General features: G+C 48.1%; 7 protein-coding genes across 7 annotated transcripts; 3 read left to right on the top strand and 4 right to left on the bottom strand.

The window, feature by feature from the left end:
- Nucleotides 1-4,083: 4,083 nt before the first annotated feature.
- On the bottom strand, nucleotides 4,084-4,812 carry F5147DRAFT_582484 (uncharacterized protein; the record flags this gene model as incomplete). Its single annotated transcript, XM_041431655.1, has 2 exons — nucleotides 4,084-4,602; nucleotides 4,651-4,812. The coding sequence occupies 2 exons, from the start codon at nucleotides 4,810-4,812 to the stop codon at nucleotides 4,084-4,086; spliced, it is 681 nt and encodes a 226-aa protein (XP_041289395.1).
- Nucleotides 4,813-5,746: 934 nt separating this feature from the next.
- Nucleotides 5,747-6,377, bottom strand: F5147DRAFT_334133 (thioredoxin). Its single transcript, XM_041429271.1, has 4 exons — nucleotides 6,301-6,377; nucleotides 6,068-6,250; nucleotides 5,931-6,008; nucleotides 5,747-5,873 (listed from the first exon to the last, which is right to left on the bottom strand). Exons 1-4 carry the CDS (start codon nucleotides 6,343-6,345, stop codon nucleotides 5,844-5,846), a joined length of 336 nt encoding a protein of 111 aa, XP_041289394.1. The 5' UTR covers nucleotides 6,346-6,377; the 3' UTR covers nucleotides 5,747-5,843.
- Nucleotides 6,378-7,229: 852 nt separating this feature from the next.
- Nucleotides 7,230-8,496, bottom strand: F5147DRAFT_334095 (uncharacterized protein). Its single transcript, XM_041429269.1, has 2 exons — nucleotides 8,007-8,496; nucleotides 7,230-7,955 (listed from the first exon to the last, which is right to left on the bottom strand). Exons 1-2 carry the CDS (start codon nucleotides 8,172-8,174, stop codon nucleotides 7,407-7,409), a joined length of 717 nt encoding a protein of 238 aa, XP_041289393.1. The 5' UTR covers nucleotides 8,175-8,496; the 3' UTR covers nucleotides 7,230-7,406.
- A 913-nt stretch (nucleotides 8,497-9,409) lies between these two features.
- Nucleotides 9,410-13,169, bottom strand: F5147DRAFT_763028 (uncharacterized protein; the record flags this gene model as incomplete). The annotated part of the gene is made up of 8 exons (XM_041440611.1): nucleotides 9,410-10,249; nucleotides 10,305-10,613; nucleotides 10,663-11,110; nucleotides 11,161-11,264; nucleotides 11,312-12,433; nucleotides 12,690-12,756; nucleotides 12,954-12,974; nucleotides 13,098-13,169. The coding sequence occupies 8 exons, from the start codon at nucleotides 13,167-13,169 to the stop codon at nucleotides 9,513-9,515; spliced, it is 2,880 nt and encodes a 959-aa protein (XP_041289392.1). The 3' UTR covers nucleotides 9,410-9,512.
- A 382-nt stretch (nucleotides 13,170-13,551) lies between these two features.
- On the top strand, nucleotides 13,552-14,455 carry F5147DRAFT_640503 (thioredoxin-like protein). The gene is made up of 4 exons (XM_041433031.1): nucleotides 13,552-13,861; nucleotides 13,915-14,091; nucleotides 14,150-14,224; nucleotides 14,284-14,455. The coding sequence occupies exons 1-4, from the start codon at nucleotides 13,817-13,819 to the stop codon at nucleotides 14,326-14,328; spliced, it is 342 nt and encodes a 113-aa protein (XP_041289391.1). The 5' UTR covers nucleotides 13,552-13,816; the 3' UTR covers nucleotides 14,329-14,455.
- A 595-nt stretch (nucleotides 14,456-15,050) lies between these two features.
- Nucleotides 15,051-16,545, top strand: F5147DRAFT_711553 (uncharacterized protein). Its single transcript, XM_041438328.1, has one exon. It carries the CDS (start codon nucleotides 15,142-15,144, stop codon nucleotides 16,489-16,491), a length of 1,350 nt encoding a protein of 449 aa, XP_041289390.1. The 5' UTR covers nucleotides 15,051-15,141; the 3' UTR covers nucleotides 16,492-16,545.
- Nucleotides 16,546-20,654: 4,109 nt separating this feature from the next.
- On the top strand, nucleotides 20,655-22,653 carry F5147DRAFT_763026 (uncharacterized protein; the record flags this gene model as incomplete). Its single annotated transcript, XM_041440610.1, has 4 exons — nucleotides 20,655-20,961; nucleotides 21,020-21,715; nucleotides 21,753-22,526; nucleotides 22,579-22,653. The coding sequence occupies exons 1-4, from the start codon at nucleotides 20,866-20,868 to the stop codon at nucleotides 22,651-22,653; spliced, it is 1,641 nt and encodes a 546-aa protein (XP_041289389.1). The 5' UTR covers nucleotides 20,655-20,865.
- Between the last annotated feature and the right edge of the window lie 706 nt (nucleotides 22,654-23,359).

Genomic DNA, 23,359 nt, shown 5'->3' with positions numbered 1-23,359 from the left:
TCAAAGGTATGCTTACACTCCAAAGAAGTGCACACAGCGCTCGGATGCGGACGCTGGGATGAAGCCAGTCGAAACTGCACCCGACAGACATGGTGATTTTGTTCCGCATCGGTCACAGTGACATAATCATCAGGCTTAGAACACACAACCATAAGATCCTGCAGAGGGTCGAATGTAGTAAAAAAGCCCTCGACATGACCAATAGACCATGTCCGGGAGAGCGTAAGATTTGTGCCACAACCCTGAATGTAGAGTTTGTCTTCTTTCAGCGAGTGTGACCACCAAAGCCCACATTTCACATCTTGGATCGGTAACATGGTTTGCCATGTGGTAGCAGTAGTGACCACTGTTTCAAAGGTAGTGGTCGCATAGAAGTCAGATCGCCACAAAAATGCCAATTTCTTGAGCGAACACAGAGTCTTTCTGGAAACGCCGGTCGAATTCATGGTAGCGGTCCCAGTACTAATCAAGCCTTGAGCATAAATTTCAAGCTTGTATTGAATGTAGACAGAATTCCGGACCACGAGCCAGAAGATATTGCAAGTCTAGTATGATCAAACGTACGTGTTAGCCATGGAGGAGATTGTGGAACTACGGGGAATAGCGAACCATTGCACAGTGACTAATGTCCCTGGGGTTAAGAAGGATTAGAATATGACATATAAGCTCTGTAGGAAGCGACAAGAATCCGACCGCCATAGTCATGGTTGTAGGATTGAAGAGTGCACTTCGAATTTGAAAATTTTAGGAGGCCTCTCCTCTCGGAATCCTGGGCCTAACACGATCGGTGACTAAAGCCTTAGGGGGACAAAATCGCATCGAAGGTAGGAGCAACAAAATAAACCTCAAATCTGAAAACAGGCGAGCTCGTCGAGCCTGAGCAAGTTAGTACACTCGACAAGAGTCAAGGCACAGCATTCCGTCAACAGTTCCCCCGCGCAATTAAGTAAGCAGCCAGGTCAGGTTGTCACTTGTCACTAGTCACTCGCCGGGATGGGAGACACCTCGCATATGGCGGATACGACAAAGTCTTCTCCAGGACATAGCTCCTGAGCTTCCAGTACGTGTTAGTCATACCTCAAGTTGAATACTTAGCCATACCGTTACAGCAGGAAACCGTGACTCGATCCCAAGTACCCTGCCTTGCCATATTCGACTAGGTCTTCCTCCCCAATATTGCTGACACAACTATCACAGCTCGAAGCTAGGTCCAAAGCCTTCAGTGATCGATTGATCGAGGAGATCCGTGTGGCGACTATTTTCCAGGCAAACCTTGTGCTTTATCTTGCAAAGGGCACAAATGTCAACGATAAGTAGCTTCCCAGTCGTATAATCCTTCGGCGCTGTCTGTACTTTGTCCGTCCTCAGCTAACTGCTTCTAGAACTTCCGTGTTCCCTCACTCTGCAGCAATCGAGATCATTTCGATGCAACAACGCCCCAGGCGCAGTTTCTTCGCGTGGCACACAAGCCCGCAACAGTTTCTGCTGGAAGAGAACAACAACAGGTAAGTGGTGTATGAGGTGCTTGTTATTCCGCCATATGCATAACCGAATCTCCAGAAGGTTTACGTAGCGCGCGTCTATTGTGAAAGCCAACCGGTCAGTCGTCCTCAGCGGCAACTCCACCTGCGGCACAACCAAACTCGACGCCACAGCTCGACGCAACAACCTGCTCAAGAAGGAAACTATGGTTGTTACAACTTTTGCATCACACTCAGGTGCCTCCCACACCACCATCCTCTCTGTGTCTCTGCTGCTCAGCCTGCTCCCTCGTTACTCCAGCGTGTGTTTATTGACGTTTGCTTCATCAACATGTTTATGTTGATCGAGGACATGTGTCTTCGTGGCTGATCGCCCATCATGATTCACGGTTATTCGTCATTGTCGAACTATGACTTATAAATTCTATGTAATGTTGAATTTTATTCTCAAATTTGTTGTCCACTTCTTCTCGATTCAGTGGCCGTCGTTTCCTATGGAGCTCATCATTTACATCTTACCCTCAAGAACGATTGTCGTTATGCAATGGTTCTCCATTTTCTGCAGGGACACGTTGCTGATATTTCTTCTGACAGCATCGACACTCCCGTCAAAAATGTGATAATGAAGGTATGACGCTTCGAGTGTACAAATCTATTCGGAGAGCTCCCTCTATCGAATGGTCTACAGTCTTTCCTAACTGGCCCACTGGCAGCTGAGAATCGACGGCCCAGATGAGTTCCCGAACGCAATTCGTCGTCGTTACATTCTGTCCAGAGTATCAGTCCCTCTATGTTAACGTACGTATGCACATTACCACAATGGCTGACGAAAGGGTAAGCCGCTTGAGATGTTGTGATAGCTGTGGGTGTGAATAGTAGAACAATTCTGAGGTGTGCTACGAGCCAGTACGAGCTTTATACGAAAGATAAAGTGAGCTTAGGTAATGAACCGGCGAAGAGTTTAGCGGAAAGCTCGTATAGTCAAGAAGCAAGAAGTTGTGCGCTGCATGTGGTGTCGATGGTGATAAGAACAAGAAGGTAATACGATGTCTAAAAGGTAAATTGTTATCTAACATCAACAATAGTCAACACACCCCCTCAGCGAGACACCAGGCGCAAGCTTGCAACATGTTTGAATTTGAGGAATAGTGGCCGCGAGCGAGAGCCTTGGTAAGGATGTCCGCACCTCAGGCATCACTTTTCGGTACCAATAAAGGGTCTCAGAGACCCACTTTCTATGTCACGGAAAAGTGGTCCAACAGACCCAACCTCTCTACCATCTATTAATACCACGCCCCTTGATACTCTTTTGCACCTCTTGCGTGGCCCTGGCGCTACTACCGATAGGCCCGCAACAGTCTCCGCTGGAAGAGAACAACAGGTAAGTGGTGTATGAGGTGCTTTTCATTCTGCCATATGCATAACCGATTCTCCAGAAGGTCTACGTGGTGCGCGTCCCTTGTGAAAGCCAACGCTCAGACCGGTCAGTCGCCGTCCTCAGCGGCAATTCCACCAAACTCGACGCCACAGGCTGAGCCTCCGCTTCAAGTAAATTGCATATGAAACATTCACCGTTATTTTCAGCTATCTCATACTGAGCGTCATACAGGTTGCTACTGTATCTACGAATCTAAGCATTTTGCCGTTGATACTTTCACCAATGACCACAGCCTGAGCATGATGAACCACAGGGTGATACCGACGGGAGCCGGTGGTATAGAAGCACTGCAATATCCTTTAGCCATCTAGCAGTGTGTCCTGGTTCCTCGACTGGTCACCTGTACTCGAGAATATTTCTGTCAGCTTGATTATGTATCGGACAGACTGACAGAGCTCAACGCCATGGCATTCGCATATAACCTTCATATAAATTCACAAACTTAATTCACAGTAATCTGTGATACCACCATTCTATCGGAAAACATAGATAACGAACAGCGACAAAGCAGGTCAAAATGACAGTATCAATGAAGCTATCCACTCACAGAAGTATTATCTGGTCCTCCGGGATGAACTACGCTTAATGGACGGACAACACCTGAATATTGACACATCGAAGTTCTGTGACTCTGGAACCAAGCTCGAAACAATCAATAGGACGGCAGTGGGTAGCCAGTCTGCGTACTATTGACATTTCTTCAGTATTTCATAGTATGAAGCTCGTCCACTTTTGGGGCAAGGGAATTATGGTATGATAACGAAGTGTTGCGAACGAGAAGGCTCGGACTAAGAAAGAGAAAGAAAGACACCCAGTCTTCAATTGAAGGATTAAGGTGAAATGATCCCAAACACAAGGACGCTGTCACGAAGGAGGAGGCAGATCGTACAAGGAGTGGTTGTACACGTAGAATGAAGTGCGTACGGAGAACATATCTTGTCCTACGAAGAACAAAGAACAATATTTAGTACAAGTCAAGAAAAGATCATCCGTAAAGACAACAAAAGGTTTGTTTCAAAAAAGAGTAACCTGACATGTAACTGTAGAGCTGGTCTCCCATAGACGGCCCTTCATAGACGAAGGAATATTAGCGTTCCTTTTGATAGGGGAGAGTTGTAGACGGTTCTCGTCGCACGATGATAGCATGATCCATGCGCTTTGGGTTTAGTAAACACCAGGTATCAGCCGGTACCTTACTCCCTCTGCCCACGCCTCCCACTCGTCTCTGAAAGCTGATTTCAGGACTTCATCCTCGTGACTGACCCTGAGCACGACGCTTATCATAAGAAGAGTGATCTCCGCCAGCCATACTACCACGATCACTTTCAGTCCAGGGATAGCCAAAACCCCTGAGTATCTAAGCCATGAATTGGTCGATCCGTGCAGGATTAATAGGCCTATGATCTCTGCCAGGCCTGCCGTATAGGCTGGATGGCGTATGACCGCATATGGCCCGGTCGTTATAATGTGTTGCCCTTCACGGACACTGAGTTGGAAAGTGAAAAAACGACCGAGGGTGCGATAACACCACCAACGGATAAGACCCCCCGTGATGGCGAGTGTAGTGCCGAAAACAAAAAGGAAAGTAATGGGTGTGTCCTGTATCGCGGAAACAGAGTTGGGGTCTGTTGTATGATAGACGATAGTAGCAATTTCTGCGAAAGAAACAACCCAGTAAAATGCCTGGTGCATGGTTCTATGAAATGTTCGTGGGCAGGCGACATAAATTACCTTTATGGTCGGAAACCCATATTTAACGAGCAGAGTGAAGATACACTCGTTGAGCGTTTGACGAACAACCTCTTTACTCGAAGGAAGATTTCCGGTCGTGAACGATACGTGCAGCGCAATAGCAGACGAGAGAATCAATGGAACTTTGAGAAGGGACTCCATAATTATGAAGGGCACTCGAGCTTCTCAATGACTGCTTTTATACATACCTCGCTCAGGGTGCAATCGAGGGCTAGACTTCCTCCAACGGCGGCGGTATCATACTGTGAAAGCGGGCGTCAGTGAAACAGGGTGCGGGGTGGAGCCTGAGTGTGTGTCGTTGTGTCATCATTCCTACATCCTATCATTGGTACACGCACCAGGCCCAAGCCAGACCAGGGTCCCCGACTCTACGCAGCAGATAATCCCCGTTTCCTTTGCTAAAAGGGTTTCGAGATGTATAATGGAAAGGAATGGTACTAGTTTCGCACGATTATCACGCTCGATGGTCCGCTTGCGCGCATGCTGAGGTACATGGACATGGTTCCCCGACTCCACTTGGAACTCACTAGATCCGATTTTGTCATTTGAACACCCTAGATTGCCAAATTTGTGGATCAACATGCCAGATAGCAAAATCGAAGATGAACCTGCATTCAAGTGCTTACTGGAGGTGTTTCCATTATCACTGCTTACAAGGATAGATTCCGTTTTCCAACTGAGCTCAAACAGAATCGGCAGTCTCCTGGTAAGACCTACAGAAGACAGTCGTTCCTAAGAAAAATAGGTAAGTTCTAACCAAATGCAGGATGTGAAGCCCGAAGTTTTATAAGTGTGAAAGTTTCCGTGATTCGCAAGTTGCTCGAAGGAGTGCGAAAGCTGGATACGGTAAATCATGTAAGTTCCCCGCAACATCCAATACTACACTGATTGAAAGTGCAAGGAGAAGATTCCACGAACAGCTCGAGTGATAGTTTGAGAAAGACCTACTAGCTTACAGGCGCAATGTCCATGTCCCATCGAACTTCCGTAGAATCGGTCTTTGGCACCCTAGAGAAATCCTTAAAGGTACATCTACAAACTCCATAGAGATCGTAGAATCGTAGACACTGGAGGTAAGACATAGTAAAGTCATCAACGTGTCCGACCGATCAATGAAAGTCGTTTCCCGAACTGTCAGAACTGTCCTTGGTCCCCGATAAAAATATGTAGCGTTAAGGTGAACAGTATTTCTCCACAAATTTCTGGGATAGTGGGCAAAAATGAGTTTCTATTCGAATACCGAAAGACTACAAACGTACCTGCAACCTCTCGCGAGAAGCACCAAACGTGGATTCCTCCATCTTATTACTGTCCTTAAATGCGATGAATGTAGGATACTGAGAAGCCATATAGATGAGTGGTCAGCATAAGACGATGGTTGTGTGCAGATATTTACGCTCGTTATGCCACCAACTTCGAAGCTGACATCGTCGACTTTTTCGGCGTCAATGACGTAAAATTCGATCTTGTCTGACGAGAACTTGTTTGCGAGTTCATCAAAGGTGGGGGCGATTGCTTTGCAATGAGGACACCTTTCGGATACGAAATCTACGATGACAGTCTTTCCCTCTTCCATAATCTGTGGTGTTAAATGTGATTGTGCTACGCCACTGACTATGAAGTGCCTACGATGGAAATGAACTGGCTATGAGATGTGATCGGTTTGACGGACATGATGGTGAGCAGGGTATTACAAGGACTTGAACGGCTCACGACTGACGCTGATTCACAGAAATAATTAGTCTGCCACGGCCGTGGAACTTTTTGGGAATTCCTCATGCTGCTGGCCTTCCCGAGCTGGAAGGTCTTGAGTCTTGACCATATCTCGCAGATTCCTGCCAAACGTTATTTGAAGGACGCGGAACTCTCCTTCCAGGTATCATGCCGCGCCTGGGCCCATCTGAAATCTCCACTTTCTATTGGGTTCCGACAGCGTGGCTTTGTGCCTACAGCAACAGATGTCTCAAAGCCTCTCTCCACCTATGCAGAATCGCCACGAACTCCTCCGGACGCTCTTGTCGGCCACTAAGCTGTTGTGTTTCTCCGTGTTGGAGTTGGGGCAAACGCAGCATCATGTGATGATTCCGTATTCGACGTTTTCCCGCGACTTTGAGCAATACTCGGAGCCGATGACCAAGGATAAGGGAAATCCGGGATTGTGCGCAAGGAAATGAAGGGAGGTGAGAGTGCCCGGCCAAGGCCAATGAAGGAATGTATGTTCCAGCGTCAACGGGCCTAACAGTTGCAGTCATCTCAACATGCAAACATTTTAAATAACTCATCCCGCAATGACAGGGTCTTCCGCTTGCAACGGTATATCATTGATAGCCAAATGATTATGGTTGGTTGACCTCAACTTTCTCTCATGACGATGCTTCTAGAGGAAAACTAAGAAAGAAAGTCGGAATATTCGTGATTCACCGCTGTCGATTTCAACTACTTCGTGTATCATAAACTACGTATTGCCAACCTTAGGTTAGCCTGGAATGACAACAGATGTCCGCGATTAAATAGAAAGCCGACATCGAAAAAAAGACTACAAAATCCATTGCAGGTCTCACCACCGTTAACCAAAAAAGAAACCGAGCGTTATCGTAGAATGAAATCTCTTCTAATTTCAGACTGAAGGGAACAATGGTTTTAGCTCGCACTAGCGTGTCTAGTTCTAAGATTGGACGGTGAATATTTGAATAGTTGTAACCATCACAAAACACCATGATGTCAAGTGCAATGGGTCAATAGATGCCAGGTATCAGTCGGTACCTAACCGCCTTCGCCCATCTCGCCCACTCATCCCCGAAAGCCGATTTCAGTGCTTTATCTTCTTCGCTGACCCTGAACACGGCGCCTATCGCAAGAAGCGTCACCCCCACAAGCCATGACATCACAGCCAATTTGAGTCCAGGAATATCTAGAACTCCGGAGTGTCTAAGCCACGAATTGGGCGATCCGTGTAGTATTACCATCCCAATCAGCTGCATGAGACCTGCTGTGTATGCTGGATGGCGTATGACAGCGTATGGTCCGGTCGTGACAATATGATGCCCTTTGCGAACACTGAGTTCGAATGTGAAAAAGCGACCGAGGGTGCGATAACACCACCAACGGACGAGACCCCCTGCGACAGCAAGTGTGGTGCCCAAGATGAAAGGGAAAGTGATGGGTGTGTCATGAATCCCGTGACCGGCCGCGTGTTGTGCGATGGCTTGTATAACGGACAAAGAGTCTGCTGTCTGAGAGGCAATGATAGCGACCTCTGCGAAAGAAACAATCCAGTAGACTGTCTAGCGTATTGCTCTATAAAATGGTTGTGGACAAGCAGTAATAACACTCACTTTCATAATCGGAAACCCATATATCATAAACCGAGTGAACGCCCGCTCATTGAACGTTTGGGGAATGGTCTCTTCACTCGAGGCGATGTTTGGAGGTGTCAACGTCACCTGTTGCGTGATAGCAGACGAGAGAATAAATGGAACTTTAAGAAGTGATGCCATGTTCATGAAGAACGATCAACCTTTCAATGGTTACTTTTTATGCCCGTACGGCCACTGCGTAAGTACCCATTATATTGCCCAGAAATTGTCAAATATAGCCAGGGTTTCGAGGTTTCTTCTTACGAAATGGGTCTGCGTAAGAGCACCACAATATGTAGCGCAGCATTCGAGGTCGGATCATATTAGCAAGCAGATATCACTGTTTTACCTAAATATACACCCACGAAACTGCGCTAGAGGATTGTTTAGATATGGCGCTTGCTCGATAACTCGGAGGACTTCACTTTGAGGTAATTTTGGCATTTAGTTATAGTGACAGGAGCGATGTCCAGGTCCCGTCGAAGTCAGTAGATGTTCTGCACAATCAGTCTCTGTCATTTTGCAAGGAAAGAATTCTCCATAATACTTACGTATGCACTCCGCATCAGCATATATGCCTATATTCGAGTTAGGATCAGAAGTAGATACGTAGTTGTTTCAGGTGTCGCAATCGCCCCGGAGTCGCCTTTGGTGGTTAGCAAGAAAAAATCATCATTACGCACTTGTAACCCTCCATCTTGCATGTGATGTATGTAGGGTACCGAGTAATCCCTGTCTGAAAAGCTTCGCCGCTGATACCGGGAAACTATTGCAAGCTGAATTAGCTTAGTATGCAAGGACTCGTCATGCGACTTGGAAGTTCCTGGCTATCAGTATAAGCGTAGATGACATTCATTTGCACTCACTCCCGTTTAGTCGCTAAGTTACATGATCTGGATGACACCTCGCAAGTTAGCATCAATCTTTTGTCACTAGTAGTACTAGTACTGTAATTAGATAAAAGGTCTGTCAAGAATATTCTGATACCAACCATCGACGTTCGGCATGCGCGCCGGACCAAAAGTCGATTCGTCAACTACCCCATTATGATTGGTGTGACAGAACGCGGCACATTCAATGCATTGTGCAACTGTGCAGAAAAGACAACGATACGGACGATTCAGGACTCGAATCGTTGACATGGATAAGAGAAGTAACATCAGCACGAAAAGCCAAGGATTTTGCAGTAAATGGAAGACATGACCGAGCTAATGAAGGTCGCGAAACAGTCAAGAACCCTGCAAACAGACCAGAAACAGACATGCCGGAGCTGCCAAATAATTTTTTTCGGCGGCAGTAGTGGTGCGCATTGAGAAATTGTTACGTGATACAGCTGAGTAAGTGGTGCCGTCGCGCCGTCCGATCAACGAACTCTGCGAGTCAATGTCCATCACAGTTAGCGATTCAAAATTTAGCCAGTGCGGCAGTGCCTAAGATAATAATAAGTGTAGTATGTGCGGCATAGGAGTATTGTCCTCCAATAAGTCAATTCAGGGCATCCAGACTCTCCCGTAAGAGTCTTACCCGCTCCTCAACATCATTCAACGTCGTATTGATAGCATCCAACTCCAACCTCCAATCGCCATTCACATGACCCGAATGCACCGACCCACCACCACCACCACCACCACCACCACCACCACCACCACCAACTCCAAAAATACCAGAAGACCCGACACCACCCCTCGCCCTCCCAACAGCCATCTCCTCCCAAAGCCCAGTGACAACATCCTGCACCCACTTCTCCCTCTCCTCAGTCCTTTTCGCCTCCTTCCTCCTCCCTGCCTCCTCCCTTTGCCCCACAAGCATCAACGTCCACAGGTTACTGAACACAAGAATGACGATGACAAAATATAAAATCGTCATCGACGAGCTTTGCTCCCAAGCTTCCTTGACAAGCTCCAAAGCTCCAAACGTAGAGCGCTTCGCAACGCCATAGGCACCGTCAAACGTCTCATACGCCCATTGGAGCCCACGTCTGTTGCGTTCGTGTTCACGCGCTTTACGGGCTTCTGCGTCTGATATGCCCATGGAGCGACTCAGGAGATTGAGGTCATTGAGTTCGATGACGGGGCTGATAGGCTCGACGGGTGCTACGGCTGTTGGATCAACGCCTGCTGGGATGAATTCGGATTGGTGTTCTTGGATGTACATCCGCATGGCTTTGTCGAGGTCGGAGTGGTATACTTTTTGACCGTCTATTGCTGATTTTTCGATCAGACCTTTGCGTATCGCGAGCATGAGCATAAGATTTTGTAGGAGGAAAGAATAGCAGACCTTTGATGAAACTTCTCCCAGTCCAATCTACCTGCGTGGTGACGACCACCCGTGTTGAAATAGCGCTTGCCCACATCAAGCATGTCTTCGTCTTGACGGAGAACACACCTCCGCTAGGAACATCAGGCGTCTTCGTCGTCGTCAGCATCACGACATGGTCATCAAAGTCGTAGGTCAACGTTTCATCGTGGATCTCGCACTTTGTTTGCTTCGGGCCTACGCTATTGTTCAGGGGCTTGATATACGACATATTCCGTGCCAAAAGCTTCGAGTTGTCGCCTATGGGAGACCAATCTGATATCTGCACATCTGATTGGGGAGCATCAGTACTGATTCAGTCGAGCGAGACGCCACCCACCCATGAGCTTCTGATCCACCCGCATAAAATCCTTGATAAACCCACTCGCAAACATGAGGTTATAAATCTTGTCCGGTGTTCCAGGTAACACAGTTTCGAGGGCAATCTCATTAAGATGCTGTCCATTTTTCGAGCATGCGCAGTGCGTGACTTTGTTAATGCTAGTCACAGGAGCCGTTTCTTTGCCTCCGCTAGTGACAAGGGGACCTGAAACATCAGAAGTGCTCGCGGGCGTGATGATGTTGGCGGACGAGCCGGTTTGGCTTAGAGTCTCATCAGGACGGGCAAGTCGCCAGATATTGGCAATGACGTCATACGTCGTATCGCGGGAGAGGAACGAGGCGAAGGTGTATTTTGCCTGTCGGGTAGTTATTTGGATGGCGTTGGGAATGACGAATGCCGTCATCTTCTTCTCAAGAGCGGTTATTTCGTATATTGGGATTGACAGCTGTGGAGTATCATTTAGCTTGCCAGTATGCATAAGCGTGTGCAACGTACGTCAGTGATCCACCCGAAAATGTTCGCATGGAAACATATGTGGTTCTCTGAGATGTATATCCGGCCTTGGATTAGGATCTCACGCTGTAATGCGCACCCGTAATCTACAAGACATGAAACAGATGTTTGACATTGTCGAAATGTGACAAACCTTCAATGAGATAATCGCCTTCGGGAATACTAGGGAACAACTCGTGGAAGTCTGCATTACGCTTGCTGCTGGCAACGGCAAAACCCGTGACGGGAATGTCTTCATTAATATCAAGTTCGTCGTCCGACGCCTCGCTCTCTCCGCTAGAAGTAAACGAGTCTGGCTGACCGTCTGAAAAGTCATCTCGACCAGACAAGGCACGCCTCGTGCGAGCGTTGGCATCGATAGAATTGGGCATAGACGTCACGGAAGCGGAAGCAGTGTGCCTCACTGGAGAACGAGCAGCAGTGGCATTTGACCTGACTGTTCCATTGGTAACTTTTTTTGATGCCGAATTGGAAACCGGAATAACAGGGGACATTTGGGAACCAGTATTGGTCATGGAAGCGACCATAGAAGAAGCAACGCCAGATTGTCCGCGAGTGGGAGTAGTGAGTGAAGGACGACGCCAACCTGATGTCTTCGAGGTTGAGCTGTTTACGGAGCGGATGGATCTTGCGTCTGTGTCGGTGAGGATAGGTAAAAGCTCCTGTTGATGATGGGAGTTTTTGGGGGCATTGCTTATTGTGGTGGGTGAGTCCACGAGGCCATTTTCAATTATGACGGCATTGTGTTCGTGGCGACTAGTTCGGCGGTGCGTATCGGAACGAGTGTTACTCTGATCGAAATCGAGCGGAGCTGGGGGCTGTGTTCTACTGCGTAGTGACTTCTTTGAGGGGATTCTATCGACCACTTTGTGAGTGTTTGAAGGGTGAGTAGTGCTACGCTTGTCTACAAAGGCTTTCAGGTTCCCAGTGGATGACGCAGGTGTGAGCTGGCGAGAGGATTTGGGTGAGCTGTCAGCACTGGTCTTCCATTCTTCAGGACGAGAACGAGAGGGGGTTGGAGTTGGAAGCATGTCATCCGTAGACAAAGAAGAGTCGCTTGCCATGGGACGAGCAGCGAACGAGACAGCATGTCTGTCTGGGACCATCCTGTCCTGCGAGCGTGCACGTCGATGTTGAGATGTATCAGGATGGTGGTCTTGCGAAGGAAGATAAGGAAAAGTAAGAAGGGCTGAACGAGGGGAAGGTGGAATTATACCAATTTTGACACTCCCTTTTGTACTAGAATTGTCATTGGCTGGGTCGGGAAGTGATGAAGGAGGGTGTGATATTAACTGAGAATGTGGGCGCGCTGGAATATTGGATTGACGCGGTGAAGCAGTCGTGCTCTCTCTTCCGCTCGGAGATGAACTTTGCGTACTAGGCTTCACAAGCTTTGCAAAAAAGTTGGGTGCCATAGTCTAATAGGAGCTAGCGATGTCAAAACACGGCGCAATTGATGGTTGAGCCCAACGACGCAGGCGATCCCGACTGCGGAATATTAAGTTACTTACCGACGTTGACGCTGTCAATGACAACGACGTCCAATGACACAGCAATCTCGACATAGCACCACTTAACCTAAAAAGGCAATTAGCAAAGCAAACTTTTCCGATGATTTCTTCTTCAGACTTGAAACACTTCCTCCACCACTTACTCGTTAATTCAGCTGATGATCTGCACATGAAACATCGATCGATCCATCACCGGTTGTCGATACTTGAAAACAGGTTCACCATACCCAGTCGTTTCCTCAGCGCGATCAATCAAGCTCATACCGAGTATTTCGCTGAATGATACTACGAGATATATGGCATGAGCTTCATTGATCCATTAGGTAGTCGTGTAAAATATCCTACAAAACCTGCTTAGACTCCTTATTTTTAAGAGCATGGCAAAGGATTCGGTCACCGTTATCAAACCTGCTGAGCAGTACCAAGTAGCAAGAACTCGTAGGCACACTTATCATTGTCATCATTGATATGGGTTGACATTTATTTCAAAAAAAAACCATCACTGATTTCTAAGCAGACTGCCATCCCGGCGCCCCACTTCCAAAAACTCAACACAAATCGTCTCTGCAAAAGTCGAACTTAAGACAGAGTGGATGATCGGAATCATTGTACTTGGGATCGAGCTGAAATTGTATCCGCGAGTAGCAGCTGACAATCTATGGACAATGGGCTCTCATTGTCGCCTTGTACTTATCAGATATCCCTTGATGGTGGGTCTCAGAATCGGAGTGTCAAGTTGATCTTGATGTGCGTTTCATTACCCACCTTTGTGATTACTGAGAGGTTTTGTCCAGACCTCCGGATAAAGTAATACTCAGTACCCCAATTCGTTATCTTATCACAAATTGATTTACTGGCGTGCAGGCAAACCGCCAGCTACAACTCGAAAGGGGCGTCGACGTCACGGCGCGTCATGCATCGTTGAAATAAAGTTCTTCACCTGATTCTCCAGTGTACATTCCCATCGCTTGACATATATACTATATCCTCTTCGACAATCCTCTTTGTACTTTGATTAGCCCCCTTTTGTTTGTTTTCACGTCAATTTCTGTCAGACCCTTGTCTCACTCATCTCCGTGATATATATAATACATACATTCTCATTACACTTGGACCAAAGTCACAATATGCCTTTCAACCCCATAGACGATGCTCAAGACTTCACTAGAATTGTGAGTACCTAAGTATTCGATGGATTCCTCAACCCCTTGCTCACTGCTCCCAGATCAACAGCGGTAAAACCGTACTGATAGATTTCCATGCAGACTGGAGCGGATTGTGCCGGTCGACCTCTCAGCAGTTTTCTGAACTCTCTGACACATTCGTTCGCATCGGCGTGGATTTCTATCGCGTAAATGTGGATGAACTAGAAGATGTGGTGATGGAAGCTGATGTACGCGTTGTATGTATTTTTAACATGACACCTTTGTGGAGTCAATTGAAACCGAGGAATATCACAGGTCCCTACTTATATGGTGTTCAAGGACGGAAAGAAGGTTGGGCACGCCACGGGTGTGGATGGACTGAGTCTGCACGTGAGCACCTCATGTTTGATGTCGTGCACATCACTGATTGTTCCGTCTGTTGCGGATAGAAATTAATGGGTTCATACATGACGGGATGCGAAGCCGCTGCTTAAAGGCAACTTACTAGACAAGAGACAATCATTTGCGTTGTAATTATATGGAAGGGATCGTCTGGTTATGATATGGGGAAATCAAACGTATAAGTTTACATCATGTATTATTATTATTATTACAACCAACTTTGACTTGGCTTACCATACACTTTCAGCGAGGCCGCATCACGCTTATGAAAATCAGCTCGCACAAACGTGAAACAGATGCGCCGCCAAGATAAGAGCAATCCCATTGGTGCGAAAGGAAGTTCGCCGTCACGGGAAGGAACGTGTGTCGATGCAATTACCTAGCACAGTTGCGTCATATCAAAAAACGACTACTTCGCGTGTTCTCTTCTGCCGCGGCTACGCATCGAGCTTCGTAAGTTTATACAAAGCGAATCAAGAGCGCTATTGGGATGATTGTATATGAATGCGGGGACGGGTGGCCGGGGAGGATCTGCCGCTGTAATTCGTTGGGAACTGTGACTGTGAGAGTACCGAGTTGATTCTATTTTTTGATTCGTACGCGGTACTTGGATGAAACAAACCTGTATCAATGCGTATGCAAGGCGATAAATCTAGGCGGTTTCGGTTAATGTATGGTAGCCTATTGCCGTTCTGTTGCCCCTTGTGCCTTGTAGCTCGTCGTCCGAGTTCGCATCGCAGGCTGTCGCAAGTCGGTTCCAATTTTACTTTGCATTCTAAATGGGGGAATAAGCAAATAAAGTCAAACAATCCCTGTTCACTGGTCATACCCGGCATCACGAACATCATTTCTTGTTCTCTCTTTCATTCATCACCCGGACTGCTTTTCTGCTGCTGACCCTCTTCATGCCATTGCTTCCAGGAATATTTGCTAAACGGGATAAACAATCTGGTCCTCGCAGTGCATCATCCAATTTAAACGTCCCAACGACTCCGACTTCCAGAGTGTCCATTTCTAGCGGCACCCTAACCACTTCAGAACCAGATTATGTCTTTCCAGACAAGTCTCTAAAGTTTCTTCCGGCCGCAGCTTATGCCGGTCAAGCAGCAGCATCGTCGAGCAAGCTAAAGTTGCCATTCCGTCGGAGACATGTACATCAGCCACATGTCGCAGGCACTTCCACAAGCGTCTTTTCTCTCAACGATAGCCCGCCACGCGCACATATATCTGGTGTGGCCTCTGAATCAGGTCACGACATCTCGCCTCCCCCACCAAAACTGTCCTTTGGAATATATCACGATCCCAGCATTAATTCCACACATTCGCTTCCTCATGAAAACACGCGCCGTCAATCTCCCCTTGATACCCCTTCCGTCGCACGGAATGAGATACACAGTGCACCTCCGTCTTCTTCGACGACGCCACCTAATGTAAAAAAATCTGGCGGGTTGTTCTCGTGGGCTAGAGAGCGTACTAAATCGAGACCTGCCCTGCCACCAGCAACTATTGCAGCTCCTCCCACTCCAAGTCCCTCGCCGAAGGATAACTTTAGTTTGAAAGCTTTCCGCCACATTCGTTCCGAGTCCCCTCCTTCTCTAGCTGATGTTTCAGATACCGAACTTCCGCTTCCTCCGGCCAGGCCACGGCCGCGCGGGGACAGTGTTGCTTCAGAATCCTCTCAAAAGATATCTGTTGCAGCATTTCGTGAAGCACAACGCCGTAGCCGTGCAAATTCCCCTGTACCTTCATTCCGACTGCCTTCTTCCCTCGATACCCTTCGTGTTGAAAATATATCGAGACAGCGGGCCTCTACGGTTTCAACGCCTACTGGAAGTGAACATCACCTACCATTTAATCGTAATTCGAGTGCGCCCCCGCTACCCATCTCCGCTAACCGGACTTCGTCCGTTTTGGACACTAGTACTTCAGAGTCGGATGATTATGATGAAGAAGTGGATAGTGATGGTGTGCCTGTCAAGCCTAGTCGCAAGCGTACTGTGACTCCTCGCCCTGGTCCGCGCTCGCGGTCCGATGCGGGGCATGCATCAGACGCTCAGACTCAACGGCCAGATCCTCCGAAATGGTCAAAATCGGACAATGTGCAGTTACGGCAGCCTGACAATATGGCTGCCGTGCGAGCGAGAGCATCTGCCTCCACTAGCGCTCTCACACCCAACGCTGCTGCCCGTCGTGCGTCGACTTTAGCTGCTGCAAACGCTTCTGCTGCATCATCAGGCAAGCACACAAGTTATTAAAGTTTGTTCTTGTTTCTAACATGCCTTTCGGCCTTAGAGAAATCTTTGCCATTGCCTTTGTCACCAAGGGTAGCGAAGGATGATGACTCGGATACTTCGTCAGATTCGGATAATGATTCTGAAGACATGCCTCTGTCCGCGCTCGTTGCACCACGCAGACCGGGAAGTTCTGCATCCATATCCACCAACAGATCCGTTGGCTCGCGGCCTCGGATGCCCGCGAAGCCCCTGATTGATATCAAATCACTCGTAGGAAGTCCTCCGATGCTCACGCCTGTACTGAGGCACGAGCATTCAGTGAAAAAAGTGTCTACAAAGGGTAAGGAACGTGAAGTGGACAGGGACGAGCCCTTTGCTCCTCCCCCTGTCATCAGCTTAATGCCGAGTCGCTTGGCTGAGAGTCCTGCTCCGGTAATTACTCCCCGTTCGCCTTCGGGCCCAGCTCCTAAGATTTCTTCCCCTACTCGCCATAAGAAGTCAAGCAGTGATGTTGGGTCTATCCCTCGGGCATCCTCTTCACCAACCGAGGTTGATGATGATTTGATAGACGCCATCAGACTCGTTACTTCCTTTGATCAATCACGAGATTCCTCACAGTCGCCTACACAACCATCCCAACAAGTGCCGCCCCTGAACACCACTTCACCACATGTCGAACGTTTGCCAGGTACTGATGATAAATCAGAATCCCCTCGTGACGACCGCATCGTGCCAACGCCTGTCAGAGAGTATAAACCACCAGCTTCTTTCAGCGTCACCTCACGCCCTCCGCGTCGATATACCACTGATCTCTCTCAGGCAGTATCACCAGTTTCGCCGACAACAACGTTCTCCGCTGTCTCCAAAAGGTCTTCTTCCCCACAACGATCTCCTTCTCCTATCAAGTCTTCATTCGCTCCTCGTTCTCGTGCAGGTATCCTAGCTCAGCAGCACAATGTACCATCAACTGACAAGTCAGATGCTTCATCCATCGTCTCAACTTCTCGGTCCTCACGCTCTTCTCGTGTCCCACCTGTCCCTCTCATCACCGCTGTGGCCCGATTCACCGTCTGTGAAAGCTAGTTGGGAGTCTTCGAAGGATTTATACAAGACACGCCCGGCAAGTGTGATGGATAGCAGAATGTCTCAACCGCCGTCAGGCACGCTTGTCTCCCCTTCCTCAAGACCTAGCATGCCCGCAGTACCACAGCCATCCAGGTTGCAATCGCAGTCACTCATGCCCTCCCGCCCCTTCGCCAGTAATAGTTCTTTACGAGGCGATAGCCCCGCCGGCAGCTCAACAGGTGACTCTAGCAGTGGTCTTGGTGCGCCGTTCACTCCTCGTGATGGTAGTGATATTGGGATGAACGCTGGGCGGAGGGATGAAAGCGATGTGGACTTGACGCTCAAGGCGCGCGGGCCGAATGCAAAGCAGTCGACTGTGAGCTTTAAGGATGATCCGCCGCGTGGTCGTGAGAGGGTGAAGAATGATGCTGCTGATGAGGAGAAACGGAATGAGAGGAGACGGAGTGAAGCGAGGTCTGCTATTGAGGTTTGTGTTCTCTTTATGATTGTTGATCGTCGTTCTGACTTTTGGTCGTAGTTCGGGAAAATTGTTAATGGTCGTGGACCCATTGTGCATAATGGTTCTGACGATGATCTTGTACCTCAGCATGGCCAGCGGATGAGCATTAATCCTACGATGGGCATGGATGGCACGATGCCTGGGATGAACGCTCCTGCGTGGGGGGCGTGGCAGCAGCCCATGCCGACAGGTATGGGACCTATGATTGCTCCTCAGCTCAGCCCCGACCAGAGCTTCTTCGTTGCTCACCAGCGTGCGATGATGATCGCGAAGCAAGCGTACCAAATGGCAGTGGCTCAACATGCGATGACATTAGCTGGAGAGGAGTGGGAACGAGGGTCCAATATCGGCGGCGGGTCTGTGTATGGAGGCGGTGGAGGTAGCGTGTACAGTGGGATGGGAGGAGGCGGGAGTGGGATGAGCATGCTGGGCGTCCCTGGGATGAGCATGCCTGGTATGATGCCGAATCAGTGGTCCACAGGCTCCGTCATGTTCCCTGGTCGGATCAGCGGTACGCAGAGTGAGTTCGGAGGAGGGTCGAGGAGTGTGTATGGGGAGTCGTTTGGCCCATCAATGTCCTCCCGTTCGAGCTACATGTCGGCTGGGCAAGGCGTCCCAAACAGTGCTGCGAGTGCCTATGGAGGAGGTCCCAGACAACGTGCCAAGACTGGAGCTTCTCAACCTTCGAATTTGCAACTACAGACGCCTGGTAAGAATCCCGGACGAAAAGCCGCTCCCCCATCGAGCTGGAAGAACGCCCGATAACATGTCGTATGATGATTTTTATGACGTCCATCCTTTTTTTTTGATTTTCACTTGCATATATATTGAGACGTTCCACTTAGTCGCTCTTTGGTTCTCTGACTTTTTTTTAAATTCCACGATAGCGCTCGAAGTTTTTTTCCGTGTTGGTCGAAGACGCTAACGGATATGCTTGCATACAGTAGAAATGTTGGATTTTGCATTTCTTCGATTCAATTTCGACTTTCTTATCATCATCATTTGCATTGACATTGAACTAGCATATACCACTCCTGTTGGGACAATCTTACGCATGATCAATCTGCTTGCACTGTCATCATTTGACATTTGAGGATCAATTCGAATCTCATATTTAACGCGTCATGGCCTTGGCCCAGTGCAAAGCTTCACTGTGAATACGCCAAAATTTAATGATAATGCTCTCGAGACATGGACCACCGCCGACCTGAGTCTCCAATAAGAATGAAGAAAGGCTGATACTCTGGACAGAATGTGACGATGACAAACTGCGTTCGGAAATTCATCTGGGTCGTTGGTTCTTAGCTGCCAGTGGGTCAATTAGGAAAAACTCTGTAGGCCATTCGTTTGAGGGAGACTCCGAATAGACTTGTACACTCGAAGTGTACGTACCTTCATTATGACATTTCTGACGGGAGTGTCAACGCTGTCAGAAGAAATATCAGCAACGTGTCCCTGCAGAAAATGGAGAACCATTGCACAACGACAATCGTTCCTGAGGGTAAGATGTAGCAGATGAGCTCCGTAGGAAACGACGGGAACCGAATCGAGAAGAGATGGACGACAGATTTGAGACTGAAATTCAACATTATATAGAATGTATAAGTCATGACAATGTCGAATGACGACTATGTGCGATCGGTCGCGAAGGCATATGTCCTCGATCAACATAAACGTGTTGGTGAATAAACGCACGCTAGAATAACGAGGGAGCAGGCTGAGTAGCAGAGGCAGAGAGAGGATAGTGGCGTGGGATGCAAAAGAACCATGTTTTTCTTGTTGAGCAGGTTATTGGGTCGTCGTCTATGCCTGAAGCGGAGGCTGTGGCGTCGAGTGTGGTTGCGTCGCAGGTGGAGTTGTTCCTGAGGCCTGAGGACGACTGACTGGTCTGAGCGTTAGCTTTCACAAGGGACACACGCTATATAGACACCTTCTGGAGATTCGGTTATGCATATGGCAGAACGAGGAGCACCTAATATACCACTTACCTGTTGTTGTTTTCAGGCAGAGACTGGTGCGGGCCTGTGTGCCATGCGAAGAAACTGAGCCTGGGGTGTTGTTGCAGCGAAATGGTCCCAATTGCTGCAGGGCTATGCCTAGAGGTGGAAGTTTTAAAAGAAATTAGCTGAGGACGGGCGCCTAAAAAGATAAGAAAGTACAGACAGCGCGGAAGTGTGATAAGACTTGGAAGACTACTTATAGTTAACATTTGTGCCCTTTGCAGGATAAAGTGCAAAGTTTACCTGAAAAAATCGCCACTGCATGGATCTCCTCGACCAATCGATCACCACTCCCCACGAGGCTTTGACATAGCTTCGACATGTGATGGTTGTGTTGGCGATATTGGAGGAAAACCTAGTCGTGACATGCTAAGTAGTCAACTTGAAATATGGCTAGCACGTACTGGAGGATCAGGTCCGAGCTATGTATGAGACCATCTACGAAGCGTCGTATCCGCCATATGCAAGGTGTCTCCCATCCTGGGAGTGAACACAGTCTGACCCAATAAGCTTTCAAATTTCAGGGCTGCTTACTCAATTGCGCGGGGGTAATGGACGTGCTTGATGGAATTCTGTGCCTTGCCACAGGAGGCATATATCGGGCCTGTACTAACTTATACTCAGGCCAACTTGTAGGTGCTTAGTAGCTGATGACGAGCTCGCTTGTTTTTAGATTTTTGTTTTGTTGCTCCTGTTGCCTTCGATGCGATTTTCCCCTCAAGGTTCCAGTGGCGTCATCGATAGATTCTGAGAGGAGAGGCCTCCTAAAAATTTCAGATTCGACTCAGTCCTCTCTTTAATCCTACAACCATGACTATGGCGGTCGGATTCTTGTCACTTCCTACAGAGCTCATATGTCACATTCTAATCCTTCCTAACCCCAGGGATATTATTCACTGTGCAATGGTTCGCTATTCCCCGTAGTTTCACAATTTCTTCCAAGGCTAACGTGTGATCATACTAGACGTGCAATATCTTTTGGCTTGCAGTCCGGACTTCTGTCTACATTCAATACAAGCTTGAAATTTATGCTCAAGGCTTGATTAGTACTGAGACCGCTACCACGAATTCGACCGGTATTTCCAGAAAGACTCTCAAGAAATTGGCAACTTTGTGGCGATCTGACTTCCATGCGACTACTACCTTTGAAACAGTGGTCACTACTACTGCCACATGGGGACGCATGTTACCGATCCAAGATGTGAAATGTGGGCTTTGGTGGTCACACTCGCTGGGCGAAAATAGATTCTACATTCAGGGTTGCGACCCGAATCCTACACTCTCCCGGACATGGTCTATCGGTGATGTCGAGGGCTTTCTTACTACCTTCGACCCTCTGCAGGATCTTATGGTTGTGTGTTCTGAGCATGATTATTATGTCGCTGTGACCGATGCAAAACAAGATTACCATGTCTGTTGGGTGGAGTTCCGACTGGCTTCATCCCAGCGTCCACATCCGAGTGCCGAGTGCAGTTCCTTGGAGTGCAAGCATACCTTTGATGCACCTGGCGATTATCGTGCTGCTTTGTCACCACCTGTAATCTGTGGTGATCGCGTACTTATCCTCTATTACATAGAGGACGCGGATTGCTGCGATCCTAAGCCTGTGTCCGGCATGTTCATACAAGTGATCAATTGGAGGAAGGGATACATGAATAAGGTAAGTTCCCTCTGTTTGTGAAAATTCTTCTACTCAGCATAAGCAGCATTTTTTATGTCAACTGGATATCTGCGAGTTAGATCTTTTCTATCTAGTTGATGAACAGAAGCTTGTCATCATTGGCCCACAAGGCTCGATATACTTGTACACGTTACAAGGTCTCAATGGGTCGCCTCAGTGCCGAATCATATATCACCTTCCCAAGATCTTCCATCTATCATTGTACAACTGGCAGGTCAGGGTTCATGGCCACCCATCACTGCATGGCAAAGCAGCACGCTCAGGACTCATGCCGAGTTATGTGCCCTCCCTGGAGTCACAGATTATGGTTTTAGAGTTTCTTCCCAATGCGGGGAAAGCTATCCTAGTCATCGATATGGCCATCTTCTCTGACATGGCCCTGCGCTCAGATATGCTTGTCGAGATTCCCTGGTCAGATTGGGGACCTCAGTATGCGTACTACTTTCCGCACCACGAAAGCTACCATATCAGCGTGTTTGGCAGCAAAATGGCCTATGCTCTTCCCCAGGATCATATCCCGAACCCTGGTCAAAGACTGGAAGGGCTCTCCAGCGAGGGTTACTTCTATGTGCATATCTGGGACTTCAATAAGCGAGTCATTGCTCGTTCGGAAAGTGTCAGCGATCCTGACTCACCAGATCTTCGCATTTGCAAGCCGGGTCGGATGATTGACTCCTTTGGTGAAGACATCTTATCGGATCGTGCATACATAGCAACGGTCTGTCGTACGCCATTTCCGGCAGCTGGCTCCCGTATATTCTTGGAACTGGATCGGCTTACTGTGACACGGGTATGCGTTCTTTGTTTGAATATAGCAATGGTCTGATGTGACCGCATTGTAGGCTATGCATCATGATATTAGTATCCAGGTCATTTCCCCCATCCAGATAGAGGTTGGCTCGGACCCTACAGAATAGACAGTTTGAAGTAAAACAGCTGGGACTCAGCGACGCCGATGTAGTTTTGTTATGAGCAATATGCGTTGTGTTGGCAAGCAAAATAATAAATTTGTTTTCGCAGTTCATCCAAAACAGGCGGAGCATAAGTATTTGCATCGGGGTTATATGCGACTGCCACAGCGTTGAGGTCTGTCACTCTAGAGTTCGATACATAATCGAGCTTAGTCGAGTGCTGATGACCAGTCGGGAAACCAGGACACATTGCTGAATGGCGACGAAGAATATCGCAGTGCTTCTATGCCACCGGCTCATCATGCTGTGGTCATGGGTGAGAGTACTAGTATCAGCAGGAAAATACTTGGATATAGTAGCAACCTGCATGACGTTCAATATGAGATAGCTGAAAGAAATAGCATTGGTACTTGCGCTAGTATTATGACTGACTCCAAAAAAGCTGTCCGAATACCGCGGGACCTCCTCGCTGTGATCTAGACTTGCATACATCCATGGCCATGTACCGACGATTCGATTTTTTCGCGGTGTAGATAGCAGGAGCAGAATCACATGCTTCTATAGTTCTCACGACTACGATGTCACGTGAATTCACTGATGAACTGGACCGAACTAACTGCTTCAATGGTATCCCGAGTCGCATCCAAGAACGATAACAATATGGAGGATTCGACATTCTGTGCTGTTCACGCTTAGGTGCGGCAGTTATGGT

Source organism: Suillus discolor, assembly GCF_016758755.1.
Source record: "Suillus discolor strain FC423 chromosome Unknown F5147scaffold_56, whole genome shotgun sequence".
Taxonomy (NCBI): Eukaryota; Fungi; Basidiomycota; class Agaricomycetes; order Boletales; family Suillaceae; genus Suillus; species Suillus discolor.
This window is presented reverse-complemented; position numbering and strand designations above follow the sequence as displayed.

Excerpts from the sequence above, each read along its gene's own strand:
- F5147DRAFT_334095 (XM_041429269.1), bottom strand. The coding sequence starts at position 8,174 with ATGAACATGGCATCACTTCTTAAAGTTCCATTTATTCTCTCGTCTGCT. Across the intron at positions 7,956-8,006 it reads ATGGGTTTCCGATTATGAAA|ACAGTCTACTGGATTGTTTC; the intron begins GTGAGTGTTATT and ends GCAATACGCTAG.
- F5147DRAFT_334133 (XM_041429271.1), bottom strand. The coding sequence starts at position 6,345 with ATGTCCGTCAAACCGATCACATCTCATAGCCAGTTCATTTCCATC. Across the intron at positions 6,251-6,300 it reads ATAGCCAGTTCATTTCCATC|ATTATGGAAGAGGGAAAGAC; the intron begins GTAGGCACTTCA and ends TTAACACCACAG. Across the intron at positions 6,009-6,067 it reads AAGTTGGTGGCATAACGAGC|TATCCTACATTCATCGCATT; the intron begins GTAAATATCTGC and ends ATGGCTTCTCAG.
- F5147DRAFT_640503 (XM_041433031.1), top strand. The coding sequence starts at position 13,817 with ATGCCTTTCAACCCCATAGACGATGCTCAAGACTTCACTAGAATT. Across the intron at positions 14,092-14,149 it reads TGGAAGCTGATGTACGCGTT|GTCCCTACTTATATGGTGTT; the intron begins GTATGTATTTTT and ends GGAATATCACAG. Across the intron at positions 14,225-14,283 it reads TGGATGGACTGAGTCTGCAC|AAATTAATGGGTTCATACAT; the intron begins GTGAGCACCTCA and ends TGTTGCGGATAG.
- F5147DRAFT_711553 (XM_041438328.1), top strand. The coding sequence starts at position 15,142 with ATGCCATTGCTTCCAGGAATATTTGCTAAACGGGATAAACAATCTGGT.